The following is a 20,363-nucleotide window of genomic DNA, read 5'->3' as shown; positions in this document are numbered from 1 at the left end:
GTTAGTTATGGAGTGTGCATCAACAGCAGGAAATACCTGGCTGTTAGAATCTGTTCCATACTTTTTTGTTTATTCCTTTGATCTATTTTAATACCAGATAAAGGCTACATAAGTAGTTGGAAACTGTATTGTATGGTATCACCTCAATACCCAGTAAATGAAGAAAGGTACCTGTCCATAATGTGTGTTATGTGTAGTAAAAGCAACGTTTGTTTGTTTCATGATATTTTATCAAAAGGAATGAACACAGTACAGAACCTTATACTTTACAGTAACTGTTATTGCGTGACTGCTGGGCAAATGCACTTACGGTAAGTGACCCTTTATTCTTTTGTCCTCAACCATGCTATTACAGTGTCTGTTCAGCGACCAATATGATTTAGGACAACAGAAAAATGTATCCTTTTCATTCTCAGGCTTGCAAGAATTGACCACTCCCCCTGCCCTGTGCACAAACCCCACAAATCACAATAGCTCAACTTTTTCACGTAATTGGCACAAAGTCCAGGGTTCAGAAAAGAAAAGGTAGTCTCCCAGGCTCCAAAACAAATGCCATTGCTGACACAATGGAAACAGTTCTTTCTCCCTGCTTTAGAAAGCCTCTTACACACAGCCCGTAGAAAGGCAGTCGTCTGCCTCTGTACAAACAGGAACTCTGAGGGAAAAGAAAAGAGCCCTCAGGTCTGTTAAGGAAGTTGAGGCCCGGATGGATTCCCTTCTCCCACATGATACTCTTTCAAGCCTTGTCTGGCTAAACCACACAAAGCATTCAGTTCTCTCATTCTACTTCCTGCTGCTCAGCTGCCAGGTATCACAGCTATTCAACACAGAACAATATAACATGTGGCAAAGGAAGAAAGCAACTTTGTTTTTACTTTAACTACTTCTGTTGTTATTGGTGTTATTGGTTACCTCATAACTTGAGGGTATTTGTCTTCTCTTCTAACGTGGTCTCTTTCTCTATCCAGGATGAACGTGAAGCCAGGGAAATGGTGAAGAGGGAGCAGGATGAGGCCTACCAACTGTCATTAGAGGCTGACCGTAAAAAGGTTGGGCATCAACTACAACACAATGGCATGGATCCATTCTCGTCAGATAAATGTTAGAGGGTTTTTAGCATGCATTTTAGCATTAAACTCAAGTGAAACATCTATACAGAGCACAACTTTAAAGTGGATAACCTTCTATAATCATGTTATGATTGTGACCATTACTATGTGTCGTTAATGGTTATTGTGAAACCACCCAGTAAACCTGTTAACATGGTTGATTGTTTGATCACTATTTGTAATGGTTTGATGTCAGCTGGATGGATTAATAAAAATATATTTCTGTTTCAGAGAGAAGCACAGGAGAGAGAGCAGGCAGAACAGCTTCGCCTGCAACAGATCCAGAAAGAAGCAGATGATGAGAAAGAGGTGAGAACATTATGGTTAATGTTTAGAGTTAAACAATCATTTCCTACTTAGATAACTGAAAACACATGGTCACTTTGTTAGATAAAAAAAATATACATCATTTATACAGTACATGACCAAAAGTATGTGGACACATACTCGTCAAACATCTCATTCCAAAATCATGGGCATTAATATGGAGTTGGTTCCATCTTTGTTGCTATAACAGCCTCCACTTGACTGGGAAGGCTTTCCACGAGTTGTTGGAACATTGCTGTGGGTACTTGCTTCCATTCAGCCACGAGCATTAGTGAGGTCTGGCGCTGATGTTGGGCGATTAGGCCTGGCTCACAGTTGGTGTTCCAATTCATCCCAAAGGTGTTCGATGGGGTTGAGGTCAGGGCTCTGAGCTGGCCAGTCAAGTTCTTCCACAACGATCTCAACAAACCATTTCTGTATGGACCTTTCTTTGTGTATGGGGCATTGTCATGCTGAAACAGGAAAGGGTCTTCCCCAAACTGTTGCCACAAAGTTGGAAGCACAGAATCGTCTAGAATGTCATTGTAGGCTGTAGCGTTAAGATTTCCCTTCACTGGAACTAAGGGGCCTAGCCCGAACCATGAAAAACAGCCCCAGACCATTATTCCTCCTCCACCAAACTTTACTGTTGGCTCTATGCATTGGGGCAGGTAGCGTTCTCCTGGCATCCGCCAAACACAGATTCATCCGTCAGACTGCCAGATGGTGAAGCGTGATTCATCACTCCAGAGAACGCGTTTCTACTGCTCCAGAGTCCAATGGCGGCGAGCTTTACACCACTCCAGCCGACGCCTGGCATTGCGATCTTAGGCTTGTGTGCGGCTGCTCAGCCATGGAAACCCATTTCATGAAGCTCCCAACGAACAGTTCTTGTGCTGACGTTGCTTCCAGAGGCAGTTTGGAACTTGGTAGTGAGTATTGCAACCGAGGACAGGGTTGTTTTACACGCTAAAGCACTTGGTGGTCTCGTTCTGTGAGTTTGTGCGGCTACCACTTCGCGGCTGAGCCGTTGTTGCTCCTAGACGTTTCCACTTCACAAAAACAGCACTTACAGTGGACCAGGGCAGCTCTAGCAGGGCAGAAGTTTGACAAACTGTCCTATGGCGGTGCCATGTTGAAAGTCACTAACCTCAGTAAGGCCATTCTACTGCCAATGTTTGTCTATGGAGATTGCAAGGCTGTGTGCTCAATTTTATACACCTGTCAGCAACGGGTGTAGCTGAAATAGCCGAATCCACTAATTAAGGGGTATCCACATACTTTTTTATAGTATTTGTCTGTTTTGTGCTGCATGTCCATATATGTTGTTTGTGGAGTGAATGCTAACATGTGATCCCCATGGTGGAGGCAGAGAGACAGAGGGACATGTACTAATCTCTTGTGTGTACAGTAAGCCCTATCCCTGTTAAGCTTGTCATACAGAGATGTTATTGTCCTGTTTGAATTCCCTACGACACACAAGATCATATTGAAACCAAGTGAACAAAAGGTGCAGCACAAAGCACGGTGGGACAAAGAAAAACAATTATGGCAGTGGGACCGCAGTGGGAACGCAGTGGTGGATGCTGTAGATATAGCTCCTTTTAGCCAGCTGATTGGCTATTTACTCAGCAGCAAACTCCACAGACAGCAGGGATCAGGTGAACCAGCTAGCTGAGATGATTTGTCACATTAGTTAAACAGCCCCGAACAAAAGACCTTTCTGTCCAGTCTTAATTATATCACTGTAGTCCTCTAGCCCGTTGCCATGGTTTCCTCTCCACCAACCGACCCTGCTTGTATGCAACAGTGTAGATATTCAGAAACATGATACCCAACAATGGCCCCTCTGTTGTTTACATGCAGTCTATACCACATCCTTTACCTCAGACAGGCTTACCTTATTGTGGCCTTAAAGTCTAAAGCAGGGGAAAACGCAATCTAGTCATTGACCTGACCTGTGTGTGACTGTATCAGGTGTATTTTCACCTGGTCAACTGTTTCACCTGTCTGGTTGTGTGTCTGCCTGGTCAAGTGTGAGGCAGGCAGGAGGGCATGTGCTGTGTTTAGTAGGGTTTCACATTTTGGGGAATATTCAGAGGTGTAAACTCTCCGTGGGAATTAACAGGGAATATATGGGAATTAATGGAAATACTTGCATATTAATACCATTTAAATGTAGTTGTTTTTTGCATTGGATATACACTGCTCAAAAAAATAAAGGGAACACTTAAACAACACAATGTAACTCCAAGTCAATCACACTTCTGTGAAATAAAACTGTCCACTTAGGAAGCAACACTGATTGACAATAAATTTGAGTCTACAACCCACACAAGTGGCTCAGGTAGTGCAGCTCATCCAGGATGGCACATCTTCTTGCCACAGCTCGCATTGATGTGCCATCCTGGATAAGCTGCACTACCTGAGCCACTTGTGTGGGTTGTAGACTCCGTCTCATGCTACCACTAGAGTGAGAGCACCGCCAGCATTCAAAAGTGACCAAAACATCAGCCAGGAAGCATAGGAACTGAGAAGTGGTCTGTGGTCACCACCTGCAGAATCACCCCCACATTGAGGGTGTCTTGCTAATTGCCTTTAATTTCCACCTTTTGTCTATTCCATTTGCACAACAGCATGTGACATTTATTGTCAATCAGTGTTGCTTCCTAAGTGGACAGTTTTATTTCACAGAAGTGTGATTGACTTGGAGTTACATTGTGTTGTTTAAGTGTTCCCTTTATTTTTTTGAGCAGTGTATTTACCTTATATGGAGACAGAAACATAAACCTTTTACCTTATCATAAGTAGACATAATTGCAAATGATTAAATCCTTCCAATACAAATTTAAAAAACAATTTAGTTACAAATTTAACTTTAATTGAGTTGACTCTTCACATGGGATGATTTCACTGGACAACAAAAGAAAGGGAATATTGAATGATCCCCAATGATCCATCGCATCTCCCAAAACTTTTCTCAATGTTACATCTGTAAAATGATAGTCTAGAAACTAAAGCTTTGGTTGTCTTCCTCTCAGGCTTCCATGTCTTCTCCCTGGACCTCCTCAATGTCCACCTCTTGAACATCAGACTCTGAGGCCTCATCTTCACTGTCACTTTCCAGCCTTGTTGAGGATGACTTGTTGTCAGGCTCAAAAAGCCACCAATTTTTCAACCATTGTATTTGTCAGTCTGTTGCGCGTGTGTGTGTTCCCAAACAATGACCAGTTGCGCTCTGAGGCGGCTGATATTGGTGGAATTTGGAGGATGAGGGGAAAGAGCCTTAGATCCACAAAGTCCCTTCCACCAGGTGACTGATGAGATATGCTGGCACGACTGCCATATTGCATCTCCATCCCAAAGCCCTTGCTTGGAAGTGTACTTTACCAGACTGCCAAGATCCTTTCCCTCATCCAGGCCAAGGTGGCGAGACACGGTAGTGATGACACCATAGGTCTTGTTGATCTCTGCACCAGACAGGATGCTCTTGCTAGCATACTTGGGGTCCAACATGTACGCTGCGGCATGTATGGGCTTCAGGCAGAAGCCCATACTTTTTGATGTATTTCAGATCTGCAGTTTCCTCTGCTTGGAGCAACAGAGAAGTGGGCAGGGCAGTACGGATTTCTTCTTACATCTGCAAGCAGAGTCTGAACATCTGACAGGATGGCATTGTCTCCCTCAATCCGTGCAATGGCTACTGCTATAGGTTTCAGGAGTTTCAGGCTGCTTACCACTCTCTCCCAAAATACATCATCCAGGAGGATCCTCTTGATGGGGCTGTCCATATCGGCAGACTGTGATATGGCCATTTCTTGGAGAGACTCCTTCCCCTCCAGGAGACTGTCAAACATGATGACAACACCACCCCCAACGGGTGTTGCTGGACAGCTTCAATGTGGTGTTCTTATTCTTCTCACTTTGCTTGGTGAGGTAGATTGCTGCTATAACTTGATGACCCTTCACATACCTAACCATTTCCTTGACTCTCTTGTAGAGTGTATCCATTGTTTTCAGTGCCATGATGTCCTTGAGGAGCAGACTCAATGCATGAGCAGCACAGCCAATGGGTGTGATGTGAGGGTAGGACTCCTCCGCTTTAGACCAAGTAGCCTTCATGTTTGCAGCATTGTCTGTCACCAATGTAAATACTTTCTGTGGTCTAAGGTCATTGATGACTGCCTTCAGCTCATCTGCAATGTAGAGACCGGTGTGTCTGTTGTCCCTTGCGTCTGTCCTCTTGTAGAATACTGGTTAAGGGGTGACGATATAGTCAATTATTCCTTGCCCACGAACATTCGACCACCCATCAGAGATGATTGCAATACAGTCTGCTTTCTGTATGATTTGCTTGACCTTCACTTGAACTCTGAACTCTTTATCCAGCAAATTAGTAGATAAAGTCTGGTTGGAGGGGTGTATGCTGGGCGAAGAACATTCAGAAATCTCTTCCAATACACATTGCCTGTGAGCATCAGTTGCATACACAGCTCGAGCAAGACATTCATCAGCATTTCTCTGACTACGTTCCTCCATTAAGTCAAAAACTTCTGATTCCAGGAGGACCATGAGCTGTTGCTATCGATAAGGTATCTGATTCATCATTTTCACCTTGAATAGAAGTAGAGGGACTTTTGTCAGGGTTGCTTGTTGTGAGCGCTGTTTGAACTTTATGCACTCCGCCAGATGATTCTGCATCTTTGTTGCATTCTTCACATATGATTTGGCACAGTATTTGCAAATGTACACAGCTTTCCCTTCGACATTAGCTGCAGTGAAATGTCTCCACACATCAGATGGTGCCTGTGGCAATTTCCTGTAGAGTAGGAAGAAAATTTGTAAAAGAAAAGCAAATACAATTCCATGTACAGATAAATAGTTAAGCTGTTAGATTAAACAACTCCTTTGTAAGATAAATGTTTTAAAATGAAACATGTATGGGAACAGGTGAATTAACACTCCTCAGTTAGCAGGCTTAAGCAAGATAAACCCCAAATGGTAGCAGAAACTAACTAGCAGAAATTGTTAACAAGTTAGAAATGATTTAAACACACTTTACTGTAGGCTACTATTTACTAGTTAACAAAAAATCATGTTTGTCATATATATTCACCCCAGCCAGTATTGTAATCAAAACTTGACAGAAAGCATCTCATTAGTGTGCAAGATCTTGAATTAGCTGTACATGTGATGGAAGAATGCACTGTGCAATTCCATTGAATTGGGATAGTTTAACCAAAATATGCTACAAGACCTAGAATTGCCTTGTGTGTGTCCCACAAAAAAGGTTCACTGTTATAAGCTAACTTTTTTGATGAATTGAAGCAAAATTCCCGGGCTTAACTTCCCATGGAAGATATTTGGGGAAATGTCGGAAATTTACTGGAAAGTTTCCGACCCTAGTATTTAATGATGAGAGTGAAGACAGACACACTGGTGGATTCAGTAATGAAGCCTCAAGGACACTCCCCACAACAGGAGAGACACAAACAACCTGGAGGAAGACCACTAGCTATAAGCCACAGACAGACATCAACACATATCATAGCACAACCATAATCATGTGCAGGGATGAGTGTCTCCTAGAGATGAAGGTACTTTGGTGCGAAAAGTGCAAATCAATCCCAGAACAGCAAAGGACCTTGTGAAGATGCTGGAGGAAACGGGTACAAAAGTATCTTTATCCACAGTTAAACAAGTCCTATATTGACATAACCTGAAAGGCCGCTCAGCAAGGAAGAAGCCACTGCTCCAAAACCGCCATAAAAAAGCCAGACTACGGTTTGCAACTGCACATTGGGACAAAGATGGTACTTTTTGGAGAAATGTCCTCTGGTCTGATGAAACAATAATAGAACTGTTTGGCCATAATGACCATCGTTGTGTTTGCAGGAAAAAGGGGGAGGCTTGCAAGCCGAAGAACACCATCTCAACCGTGAATCACGGGGGTTGCTGCATGTTGTGGGGGTGCTTTGCTGCAGGAGGGACTGGTGCACTTCACAAAATAGATGGCATCATGAGAGAGGAAAATTATGTGGATATATTGAAGCAACATCTCAAGGCATCAGTCAGGAAGTCAAAGCTTGGTCGCAAATGGGTCTTCCAAATGGACAATGACCCCAAGCATACTTCCAAAGTTGTGGCAAAATGGCTTAAGGACAACAAAGTCAAGGTATTGGAGTGGCCATCACAAAGCCCTGAACTCAATCCTATAGAAAATGTGTAGGCAGAACTGAAAAAGTGTGTGCGCGAGCAAGGAGGCCTACATACCTGACTCAGTTACACCAGCTCTGTCAAGAGGAATGGGCCAAAATTCACCCAACTTATTGTGGGAAGCTTGTGGAAGGCTACCCAAAACGTTTGACTCAAGTTAAACAATTTAAAGGCAATGCAACCAAATACACTCCAATTAGTATGTAAACTTCTGATCCACTGGGAATGTGATGAAAGAAATTAAAGCTGAAATAAATCATTCTCTTTACTATTAGTCTGACATTTCACATTCTTAAAATGAAGTGGTGATCCTAACTGAACTAAGACAGGGAATTTTTACTTTTAAATGTATTTGGCTAAGGTCTATGCAAACTTCAGACTTCAACTGTATTTTAACAAGGCTAGAGTTCTAACCACAGACCTAGTTCCAGATCGTTTCGCTCGATCACCCACTACTACTGCTGTCGGTCATCAGGTAGAAGGTTGGGAGATAATAAGCGGAGCCAGTGTGTCTGTATGGTGTGTGGAGGAAGGACAACAGCTGTCCCAACCATTCAGAGTTGTGCTGCTTATCCCTGGCTGCTCCAATGCCTAATTTCTCTGACATTGTATATGAGTAAACAAGGCAGCATGGTGTCCCACACCTGGAGCCCAGCCAAACACCCACCCACTCAGCCGCCCGGACTACACACTGTCTGTACCCACAGACCAGACCTCAAGTCTGCCTCACGTCTCCGGCTGTCTGCCCTGCACCACCCGTCACAATGCCCCGCAGGGAAACAAACCGCTCAGTAGACCCATGAGTACAAGGGGAAATGCTTTCTGTGATTTTGTCTTTGTGTGGAGAGGGAGATGAAAGGGAGGCAGAGGGGGGAGTGGTGATGTCATTATTCACTAGTACCAGTGGCCTCATGGTGCTCCTGTCAGGTGCGCACACTGCCCCCCTGCCCCCTCCCGCCCCTCCTGTGGTGGTGTTTGTTTTTTGCGTTGAGTGGTTATGCTCCTGTGTTCTTTGTGCGAAGCAGAGCCTAAGTGAGGCGTGTGCTCTGTGGCTTTAGACGCCACAGTGCAGTGTGCTGCTGGGGGGCCCTTTACCAGGCACCTACCTGGGGAGTGCCTCTGGCACGCTCCCACTCAAAGCCTGGAGCTGCTAATGAGCTACTGTTGTACACTTTTATGAAATATAATTGCATTATGGTTGGTAAATAAAGCTGCTGTGTGTTGTCACAGCATATGCTACCCTCTGTCAAAACAGGAACAACAAGCTGGAGGGAAAGAGCCCCGTGGGAGCAGCAGGTCCTGCTCTGTGACACTGGAGACCTGATTAATTTCCCTGCTGTTGATGAGGCCATCCTATTTGTTTTGGGCAGTTATCTAATCTACCCCGGCACGAGTTAGCGTTGTACTGCATGTCTTTATTAATGAGACACAAAGACTAGCCTACACGTTTTGGAAGAAGAGGCCAGAGGATTTGATGCCTTGTGGATTCATATGTTGCCTCATAAATAGTCGTTTTAAAGTTCCCCGAAACAAAGTGAATCCATGTCATTGTAAGCAAATTAATCACACTTAAAAGTCATTGTCCAACTGAATAATCACCCCCTTCCCTACCTAACTCTATGATCGCTTTGTCCCTCCCCTTTGTTTAGGCCATCCGTCTCTCATTGGAACATGCCCTGCCGCCAGAGCCTGCAGAGGAAGGAGAGCCAATTAGCAAGCTGCGTATACGAACTCCTAGTGGTGAGTTTCTGGTGCGGCGCTTCCTGGGCAGCACCAAGCTGCAGGTCCTCTTTGATTTTGTGGCCTCCAAGGGCTACCCCTGGGATGACTTCAAACTGCTCACCACCTTCCCCCGCAGAAACGTAAGTATTGACATTTTTAGCCTTATCCAAAGCGACTTACAGTAGTGGAATGCATACATTTAAATACTTTTTTCGTACTGGTTCCCCGGTGGGAATTGTTCCCACAACCCTGGCATTGCAAGTGCCATACTCTACCAACTGAGCCACACGGGACCACAGTGTGTTTATATTAGAAATGTAGCGATTCACCGATACGTATCGGTCCCCAATACAAATATTTAAGATACAAGTGCATCGAGCCACAAACCGATTTGAAATGTAGCATGCGTCGATCAGAAAATATTTTATATTATGTTTTTTCTAACTTCCAAAAAAATAACTCCTATTGTGACAACTGATGCAGCCTCTCCTTTAGTGTGGAACTGCATGTAGGCTTAACTGTGTTGACAGTCATTGATCTACAAGTAATTTTGCATGCAGAACAACTCCAGGCAATGTCAGTAGCCTAGTCAAACTGAGCACTGTGCCCAGCTTTGCGCACTGACCAACGCGAGGTAGGCGGCCTGTTCCTGATCTAGCTCATCTGCGCGGCACCTTCAGCATTCAAATGCTAAAATGGCTTGCATGATATTAGGCTTTATTAGTTGAGTAAAAACAAATTATATTGGTTATGTGCTGTTGAAAAAAGTGATTTACAGGAGTAAAAGTAAGATACTGGAGACAAAAAACAGTCTCCATTGCACACCCCTAATCTGGTAGTGGTAGTGGGGTGGTAGAAGCCTGGTCTCCCTAATAATTATTATTGTTAGGTGGGTGCTTACATTTGTCCTATTTCACACATTAGTGTGTATTATACACGTGTGAATTGGACATGTTACTTTTTTGCATATCCCACTCTCCCTGAGACACCCTCGGCGAGTGAGGCCAGGGATCAGCCATTATTGATGGCGACCCTGGAGCAATTAGGCTTAAGTGCCTTGCTGAAGGGTACATTGACTGATTTCTCACCTAGTCGGCTCGGGGATTCGAACCAGCGACCTATTGGTTACTGGCCCAACGCTATTATGGCTCAACTCAGGTGCCTACAAGGTACATATGCCATAGACCTACACGGATTATACAAAACATTAACACCTGTTCTGTCCATGACCTAGACTGACCAGGTGAATCCAGATGAAAGCTATGATCCCTTATTGATGTTACCTGTTAAATCCACTACAATCAGTGTAGATGAAGGGGGAAGAGATTATTAGGCTTTGAGACATGGATTGTGTACGGGTGCCATTCAGAGGGTCAATGGGCAAAACAAAAGATTGAAGTGCTTTTGTACGGGTATGGTAGTAGGTGCCAGGCTCACCGGTTTGTGTCAAGAACTACAGCGCTGCTGGGTTTTTCAAGCTCCATTTCCCATGTGTATCAAGAATTGTCCACCACTCAAAGGACATCAACCAACTTGACACAACTGTGGGAAGCATTGGAGTTGACATGTGGAAATGTTTTGACACCTAGAGTCATGCCCCAACAAATTTAGGCTGTTCTGAGAGCAAAAAGGGGTGGGGGGGTTGCACGCAACTCAATATTAGGAAGGTGTTCCTAATATTTGATATACTCAGTGTACAATCATTTACACACACCTAACACAGCTCAGACAGATCAAGCTCAGAGGCCCAGGTCATGAGCTCGATCAGCAGCAACAAATGTTAGTGCATCGGATTGCGTTGAACCGAAACGCATCGATTTGTTCTCTAATCGCACCAAATCATTTAACTAAAACGTATCGTTCCTGTATCGTATTGGAGCCTGTGTAATTAGATATGTATCGAATTGTCTTGAACACATCCCTACTTTAAACAAGGTGGAACCAAAGTGTAACTAATGACCATTATTTAACTCTACAGTATGTTTATCTTTATTTGCTCAGTACCTCTGGTTGGCTAACTACAGGTACTAAGCAGTGATCAACACAGCAGCCTGTAATGTAACATCTCTGCAGGAGAAGTCCACAGTCATAATTGGCTCACCCCTGCATGTGGCTCCAGTTTGTTGCTCATCTCAATCCCCAGTGTCCAGAGAGTGTGACTGTTCAGATAGTTAGAGGATTTCTGTATAATTAAAAGCCATGGTGGGCTAATGAGAAATGTGTTTTTTCGTGTGCTTGCGTGAGTGTGTGTGACTTCTATCCACAAGTGCATTTATAATGTGTTGAATATTAATTAGCCAGTACGTATACACAGAAGAGCGCTGGCTACTTAGGATACAGTCAACAGTATTCTCCTCGGTTGGTTCCTCTGCAGCCACGGTGCACGGCGCCGGACCGACTGGACTTCTCCCAGTAATTAGAGCTGTTGGCCACGCTCTGCTCTGTGCTGTGGCAGGTAGCTAATGAGCACCATTTTAACTACCTGCTTAATTGGAGTGGTGGAAACAAAAATGGGATTTCCATTAATCAAGGGGAGTGTGTGTGTGTGTGCAGGCCTGCCCAGACAGCCTGCCATCCAGGTCTGTAGGGAACATGGGGGTACAAACACTTCACTCTAGCTAACGCACACACACATGCACACACTTATACACATGCGCACACTAGACACATATACAGTACACAAACATTGATACACATACAAATGCTCACACACTCAGGTGGGCACACATGCCTTCATCTATTCAAGCAGATCCATGCCTTATTCACATCTTCTTAAATACACTTTAAAATCCACGTGTTTTAGGCCAAGATAAAAATGTCTTCATCTCCAATGAAGTTCCAGTAGAGACATGGTGCGGAGGACAGGAGAAAGAGAGAGCAGAATTTATGGGTATGTCCCAAATGGTACCCTGTTCTCTATATCGTGCACTACCCTATGGGCCCTGGTAAAAGGAACTGCACTACCCTGTGGGCCCTGGTCAAAAGTAGTGCACTACATAGAAAACAGGGTGCCATTGTGGACATCGCCAAGCAGTGTGTGCCAGTGTGTTTGTGCATCTGAACAGTGCCCAGTCCGTCTAATCCTGCAGCTCTCCTCTCTAATTAAAAGGAGCCTCAATCTCCTCCAGACGCTTCCACTGTTGCTCTGCTCGGATTAGCGGATGTACCACTATTGCATTTGTAATACACCGCAAATGTTTAAACTTATTCTCTCCTTCCCCTGCATGACAACTCAAGATAATTGCCAGCAATAAGAAAGCAATTAAGTGGAAGATGATTAAACAGAAATAAAATAAAATGCATCGCTGACTTTATACTTTAGTTTCTTTGACTGCTTGTTAGTTATTGGAGGAAGTTACATGTTGACGCAAAGAGCAAAACATGTCTCTTCACACTCACCAGAACCAGTATGTACTGTGTATGTGGTCTAGATACTTAGTTGTTCCAGTTGTGAGTTAACTTGGCTCAGTCTAGGTTTTAGACCCCCATACATTGTCTTCACAGGATATTTTTCTTCACGTTGTGTTACTGTACTTTGTGCTGAGTTTAACCTTGCCCTAATTGATGTTCCAGGTTTCTGAAAATGAAATGTTTGAACAGTACCAATGTGTAGAATGATTTAGACAAAACTCTAGATTTAGTCAAAATAAACAGTGCTATGAAATGATCCTCGTGTCCAACTGAACTAGACATCACATCTGCGTTCATTTCAAGTCTGAAACAGTGAAACGCACAGGAAGAACAATTGCAGTTTATTGATTTAGTCCCAAAATTCATACTCCTTCCCCAAAAGTCTTTCCACAATATCTTCTCCCACCTGTATGACTGCATGTGGGATATAGCTCCATGTAGGTTATAGCTCTGATTCCAGTCGCTCTTATCCAGAGCGACTTACAGGAGCAATTAGGGTTTAGTGCCTTGCTCAAGGACACATCAACAGATTTTTCACCTAGTCTGCTCGGGGATTTGAACTAGCGACCTTTCGGTTTCTGACTCAATGCTCTTAATCGCTAGGCTACCTGCCCCCAAAAATCCTGTTCATGTATACTGTACTCAGTCTCACACTTTATGCACTGTGTGTGTGGGACTGGTGTTTGTGTTGGCTCTGCTCTAGACAGCATATAGGGGACTTCTGAGAGCAGATTGCTTCCCTGTTCCAGAGAAGTTAAAAGCTCAGGGCCTGTTCCCCTGGGGAACGGCAGCCCCCCTTTTCACCCTCCTCCCTCTCTCCAGGCTGCGCGGCGGCCCACTTTGAAGTGTGTTGTTCACGCCCTGGCTCTACGTGTTGTCATCGTTCCTGGAAGCACATAATGATCTCCCACTGCTTTTGTAATTGGCCAAATAAACACTTGACAACACAAGTTTAAAACAGACAAGCTATATGGTTTGAATTAACATAGAACCTAAATGGCTTCATAAACAACTATTATTTCAGCTGCACGTTTGATTATGTTGGAAACTGACATCTTGAGACGGTGTTTATTTTTTCACTCGTCTCAAGTTTTATTCATACTAATGAAGTGATTTGCAATATTTATTTTTACTTCAACTTAAGTGTTAATTATGTTAAGCACGATAATCATAACACTGAAGACAATGACATGGAGTTAATACATTATTTTGTGAGATGTGATAGCGGATTCTCAAACCGATATAAAGAAATGTTCCTACTAGTCCTTCACTAGAGATTGAAAGTAAAGATCCAACATTATCTCAAATAAAATCTAGAAATTCTACTTAGTGGGAGGGTGGAACATCCGATGGTAGGCATAACATTTCTTGTGCATTATTTTCTTGATACAACCCACATTGATGTTCACACACTGAAAACTCTGTAGTGCTTGGGTAACTTGCATAAGTAGTGTACGTGAATGAGCCTATTTTAGACCAACATTTGCCAATAGTTTTAATTTGATGGAAACAGTTTTATATGACATCTTCAGAGGAATTAGACTATTTTGGCAGTAGTAGTGGGTCTCTCAAGGAAGGTGGCATCTTGTTCTGCTCTGTTTGTTTGGCCACTGTGAGGCCTGTCAGGATGAGTGTGTGATCGGGTTCGATGATTATCCACCAACATTGTCAAGCACTTGAGAAAACACCGCTGCTACGGATTAAACCGGAACCTTCAAAACACTTCAAATGGCACTTCACAGACTGATGCTAGACTGATGCACAACTTTCACAGACTGATGCACAACTTTCATGTTGTGTGCCAGACATCTAGTTGGTTTATCTACTACACTAAAATGTAATTACAAGTCATACAGTACAGTTTAAATGCTTGTGTATTGCCTTTATCATAGAGCTGTTTGTTGATAAGATTGCTTTGTTGGCCATATCATGAATAATGTAGGCCTGTGTATGTTTGTGTGTCAGGCTCTCCCCGGCTGCTGTATGTGTCAGTCAGGGGAGAAGAGAATTCATCGGATATAGGGAGAGCCAGACAGTGAAAATATAGAGAGGGTATCGCGACGCAGAGTGGAGAGAAAAACAACAGCTTTGTTTGTTGACAGATGCCTCAATGCTTATGGTCTCTTAATTGGATAACAATGTAAACAATCACTGATGGTGCTTGTCTCCTGTGTCAGTGTGGCATCTTGTTTCTCTACTTTCTTTTTAGTCAGATGCTCTCCCCTCCCCCCGTCAACACACACACGGCTGCACCTGCTCCTCCCTAAACCCTAATTTACTCATACCTGATGCTGTGGTGTCATAACAGCCTGTCAGGTTCATTAGCATAGCTGGCATTTGTGAAATACTGAGCAAAAGGTGGGGAAAAAAGGTCTTCAGTTCACCCGTTGGGACGTAATCTGTTAGCAGCACACCATCTTGGTTTCCCCTGGCTGCGGTGCGTTGTGTAGGTTGACGTGACACCCCTCCCTGTGCTGCCTTATGAGCTCAGGTCATGCTGGGGAGCGAGGAGCCCTAATGACAGGAGAAATGAGTATGAGAACGTGATGTCAAAGAGCCTCCATTGGTGTGACATTTTCCTTTTCCTCTGGGAATAGCTGTTTGCTGATGAATTCTTGCTCCTCTTTGACCTCCCGGCATCATACCGTTGAAATTATGTAGCTCTATTGAAGGTTAGTTTTTGATGACTCAATGATCATTGGAAATATTACTCGTTAGGAAAGACGACTCATTATTTATATTGAGGGAAGATTAGTTTATTACCATATGTGTGTGGTAGAACAGAAGAACATGAGATGTCATATCAGGGAGTAGGATCAGTCTGTTGGCGGCATAACAGGCACAATGCATCCAAATTCAACGGCGAACCGGGCAGGACAACTGCAGGGATTACTTCCCCAGCCAGAGCAGAGATTGAGAGAGACAGAGCTGTCAGGATAGTTATAGAGCAAACTCTGACTCCATGGTGAGGTGGGTGTTTAACTTGGTTTCAGCCTCAAAGGTCTTCCAGCTATCACATCATCCAGCAGTGTTTCTCCACCTAATGTCGTTGTGATGATGGTCTCATCAGTGTGAGGTGAACTCGGACCTTGTTGCGCTGGTTGTCTGATGCCTGCTAGTTAATTACCACCCCAGTGATCATAACAGGAGGTCTAATCAGAGGCTGTCACCACAGGCAACAGATAAGCCCTGCCCTGGCCTGGCTCCCACGTCACAGTAGACAGAGGGCCCAGGTGTGCGGAAGGGGATGACGGGGCCTATGTAACAGGAGACTCCCGGTGATTAACCCTCATAAGCTAGCAGGCTGGGTTGTCTCATGTTAAACAGCATAGGTTACCCGTGTGTCAACATGGCTGACAAAATTAGCTGCATTATGGGTGGCAATGCATTATTACCATCTTGCTCTGCCGATGCCCTCAACCTGGATTTGAATGATGAATATTTTGACACTTATTGATACTGTATGTCTTTTTTAATATTAGCATCTACCTTATGTATTTTTGTTTGGTCATTCATTCAGTAGGTAAAGGTGATTAGTTTATGGTCGTACACACATCGTTCAAGGCAGGTCCTTGTAGAAACCACAGCCGTTTAGTTTGGATGGAAACCTTAGAAAACAGAAATGATCGATCTCTCTGGGGAAACGCAACGCTGGCCACCAAAACAAAGATGATCAGATTACTGCCTCACTGTCAACAGCTTTTCCACTTGATGATGTAGCTTAGAGACATACACCAAGCAGAGGCCAAGTTAACACCTTTCCAGTACATCTGTTTGCATGGCGTACTTTGGTACGTCCACGTTTGTGTACATGTCCTAAGGTACACAAAACGTGTTCAATGATAAAAAGATTAAGAAATGGACTAGTTGACCGTTTGTACTTTTTACCAGGCACATTGCAACTTAATACTTTCCATGTATGCACATGTGGTTAAATGTCACTTCCAACTGGAGCTAGAACAAGGACTTGTGTAATGACTGTCATGTATCCTGTATGAATGTGTCGTCTTCTCATGCTTCTCTTGTTCTCTTTCTCTGCAGATCACCCAGCTAGACCCAGCCTCGTCTTTACTGGAGGCCAAGCTTTTCCCGCAGGAGACCCTGTTCCTGGAAGCTAAAGAGTAGGACAGCCTGGCCATGTGGTGGTGGGACTGGCTGGAAGAGTAGTGAAGAGTTCTAGCATGGTTTTAGTGGGTCTACAAAGACAGACCACCCTCTCACATGGAGGTGAACTCTCAAACACACACAATACACAACATATACAGTACACTATTCACACTCACACAAAAAACCACACACACGCGCGTGTAAGCGTCCCTGCTCTCGGCCTGTGCATCGTACATGAATGCCTAGTGTACACGTATGCACAGAGAAGCTACCACAAGCATACAGCCAAACACTCTCGCCCCTCACTTAATTGCAGTGTCATGGTTTTCTCTGTCCACACTTACAGTATGATAAAGGATATTAATAAGAAACTTGAGTAGAAGAACAGCCTCACGGACAAAGACTTCCCACTACAGTACGGCTGCTTTTTTTTAGTCATGTTTTGTTTGAATAAGATAAGCAAGGAGACATTTCCTGGAGAACGCTGGACTATCTAATCTCCACCTGCAATTGGCCGTACCCCCATTGCTCCCTCCTGCCCCTCCATGCACCCAACCAGGGATGGACCTCCTCCTGCCCCCTTCCCACCCGCAGCCAGAGAGGCTCAATGTTCCTGATCTGCACCCCTCTTCTGCTCCAACCAATCTGGTTTTAATTTCAAAATGCTCCACAACCAACTGTTACTACTTTATTTTTCTTGGTCCTTTTTAAGTTTGATGCTGTATTCGTTTTAGTTTGATATACATTATATAAAATATATATGAACATGCATCCGTCTGAGCCAGCACTCTCTTGAAACGCACACACACACACGTCATATGAATTTTGTATTATTGTGGCCTTTTGTGATTTCTTTTCTTTTTTTCTCTTTTTTTTCTTCTAATTTAAGTGGTATCGTTACAGGTTTGACCGTGAGTGTTTCGAGCTGTAGTGGAGAGATTGGTAGGCTATTCATTTTGTAAATCTGACTTGGAACATTTAGTATTTTAAGTGGCTATTAGGTTTTATTTAAATTTGGTTTATTCCTTGTCACCTTCTGAGTCATTATTTCAGGGTTTCTGTCATTGAGACCTCAGCAAACTTTCTACAAAACATTAAAGCTATATTATTTAAACCATTTATTGTCTATTTGGCCAGTAGGCTATGGGCTGTCCTTGTATGAAGGATCTGAATAGGAGTTTTTGTGTTTGACTCTGAAGTGTGTACGTCAGCATGCTGAACTCAGTTAGCTAACATGGTAAGCTTCCTGTCAAGCCAGGCATGGGGAAAATACACCACATCTGGTCAGCGATTGGCTCTCTGGAGTAGCTGTGAAGACTACATGTCTCTTTGCAGCCTGAGTTTGCGTTAGACATTTGAGACATTTCTAAAAGCAATACGTTTGGATGAACTTCAGTGTACTGAGTGACTGAATTCCTGATGGACAACCAGTTCTATTGTCTAATATAAAAAATGTGACTAGTGATGGGTATCAGTGTATGATCATGCGTCAGTATTTGCTATTCAGTAACAATATACACTATACATACAAAAGTATGTGGACTTCATAGGAACAGCAGTTACAGTTGAAGTCAGAAGTTTACATACACTTAGGTTGGAGCCATTAAAACTCGTTTTTCAACCACTCCACACATTTCTTGTTGACAAACTGTAGTTTTGGCAAGTCGGTCAGGGCATCTACTTTGTGCCTGACACAAGTAATTTTTCCAACAATTGTTTAGATGATTTCACTTTTATAGTTCACTGTCACAATTCCAGTGGGTCAGAAGTTTACATACACTAAGTTGACTGTGCCTTTAAACAGCTAGGAAAATTCCAGAAAATTATGTAATGGCTTTAGAAGCATCTGATAGGCTAATTGACATCATTTGAGTCAATTGGAGGTGTACCTGTGGATGTATTTCAAGGCCTACCTTCAAACTCAGTGCCTCTTTGCTTGACATCATGGGAAAATCGCAAGAAATCAGCCAAGACCTCAAAGAAAATTGTGGACATCCACAAGTTTGGTTCATCCTTGGGAGCAATTTCCAAACGCCTGAAGGTGCCACGTTCATCTGTACAAACAATAGTACGCAAGTATTTTATTTTATTTTACCTTTATTTAACCAGGTAGGCTAGTTGAGAACAAGTTCTCATTTACAAACACCATGGGACCGCGCAGCCGTCATACCGCTCAAGAAGGAGAAGTGTTCTGTCTCCATAGAGATTAATGTACTTTGGTGTGAAAAGTGCAAATCAATCCCAGAACAACAGCAAAGGACCTTGTGAAGATGCTGGAGGAAACGGGTACAAAAGTATCTATATCCACAGTAAAACGAGTCCTATATCGACATAACCCAAAAGGTCGCTCAGCAAGTTAGAAGCCACTGCTCCAAAATCGCCATTAAAAAAAGCCAGACTACGGTTTGCAACTGCACATGGGGAAAAAGATGGTACTTTTTGGAGAAATGTCCTCAGGTCTGATGACACAAAAATAGAACTGTTTGGCCATAATGACCATCGTTATGTTTGGAGGAAAAAGGGGGAGGCTTGCAAGCCGAAGAACACCATCTCAACCGTGAAGAACAGGGGTGGCAGCATCTGCAGGAGGGACTGGTGCACTTCACAAAATAGGATGGCATCATGAGGGAAATTATGTGAATATATTGAAGCAACATTTCAAGACATCAGTCAGGAAGTCTACATACACTATATATACAAAAGTATGTGGATACCCCTTCAAATTAGTGGATTCGGCTATTTCAGCCACACCCGTTGCTGACCGGTGTATAAAAGCACATAGATATGCAATCTCCATAGACGAACATTGGCAGTAGAATGTCCTTGCTCAGTGACTGAAAGGTGACATCATAGGATGCCACCTTTCCAACAAGTCATTTGGTCAAATTTCTGCCCTGCTAGAGCTGCCCCGATCAACTGTAAGGGCTGTTATTGTGAGGTGGAAAGGTCTAGGCGCAACAATGGCTCAGCCACGAAGTGGTAGGCCACACAAGCGCAAAGAATGGGACCCCCGAGTGCTGAAGCGCGTAGCGTGTAAAGATCGTCTGTCCTCAGTTGCAACAGTCACTACCAAGTTCCAAAGTGCCTCTGGAAGCAAAGTCAGCACAAGAACTGTTCGTCGGGAAATGGGTTTCCATGGCCGAGCAGCCGCACACAAGCCTAAGATCACCATGCGCAATGCCAGGCGTCGGCTGGAGTGGTGTAAAGCTCACCGTCATTGGACTCTGAAGCAGTGGAAATGTGTTTTTCTGGAGTGATGAGTCACGCTTCACCATCTGATAGTCCGATGTACGAGTCTGTGTTTGGCGGATGCCAGGAGAACGCTACCTTGCCCGAATGTATAGTGGCAACTGTAAAGTTTAGTGGAGGAGAAATAATGGTCTGGGGCTGTTTTTCATGGTTCGGGCTAGGCCCCTTAGTTCCAGTGAACATTCTAGACGATTCTGTGCTTCCAACTTTGTGGAAACAGTTTTGGGAAGTCCCTTTCCTGTT

General features: G+C 43.7%; 1 protein-coding gene across 1 annotated transcript in view; it reads left to right on the top strand.

The window, feature by feature from the left end:
• faf1 (Fas (TNFRSF6) associated factor 1) overlaps positions 1 to 17,988 on the top strand; it is an 80,053-nt gene extending 62,065 nt beyond the window's left edge. Inside the window, exons 16-19 of the mRNA XM_039002526.1 lie at positions 969 to 1,049; positions 1,341 to 1,418; positions 9,281 to 9,493; positions 16,806 to 17,988. Of these exons, the coding sequence (XP_038858454.1) occupies positions 969 to 1,049; positions 1,341 to 1,418; positions 9,281 to 9,493; positions 16,806 to 16,889 (456 nt within the window). The 3' untranslated portion in view covers positions 16,890 to 17,988. The remainder of the gene's footprint in view (positions 1 to 968; positions 1,050 to 1,340; positions 1,419 to 9,280; positions 9,494 to 16,805) is intronic.
• Positions 17,989 to 20,363: the final 2,375 nt, after the last annotated feature.

The sequence above is a fragment of the Salvelinus namaycush genome, chromosome 10 (genome assembly GCF_016432855.1).
Source record: "Salvelinus namaycush isolate Seneca chromosome 10, SaNama_1.0, whole genome shotgun sequence".
NCBI lineage: Eukaryota > Metazoa > Chordata > Actinopteri > Salmoniformes > Salmonidae > Salvelinus > Salvelinus namaycush.
The sequence above is the reverse complement of the archived record's forward strand: the minus strand, read 5'-3'. Positions and strand labels throughout refer to the sequence as shown.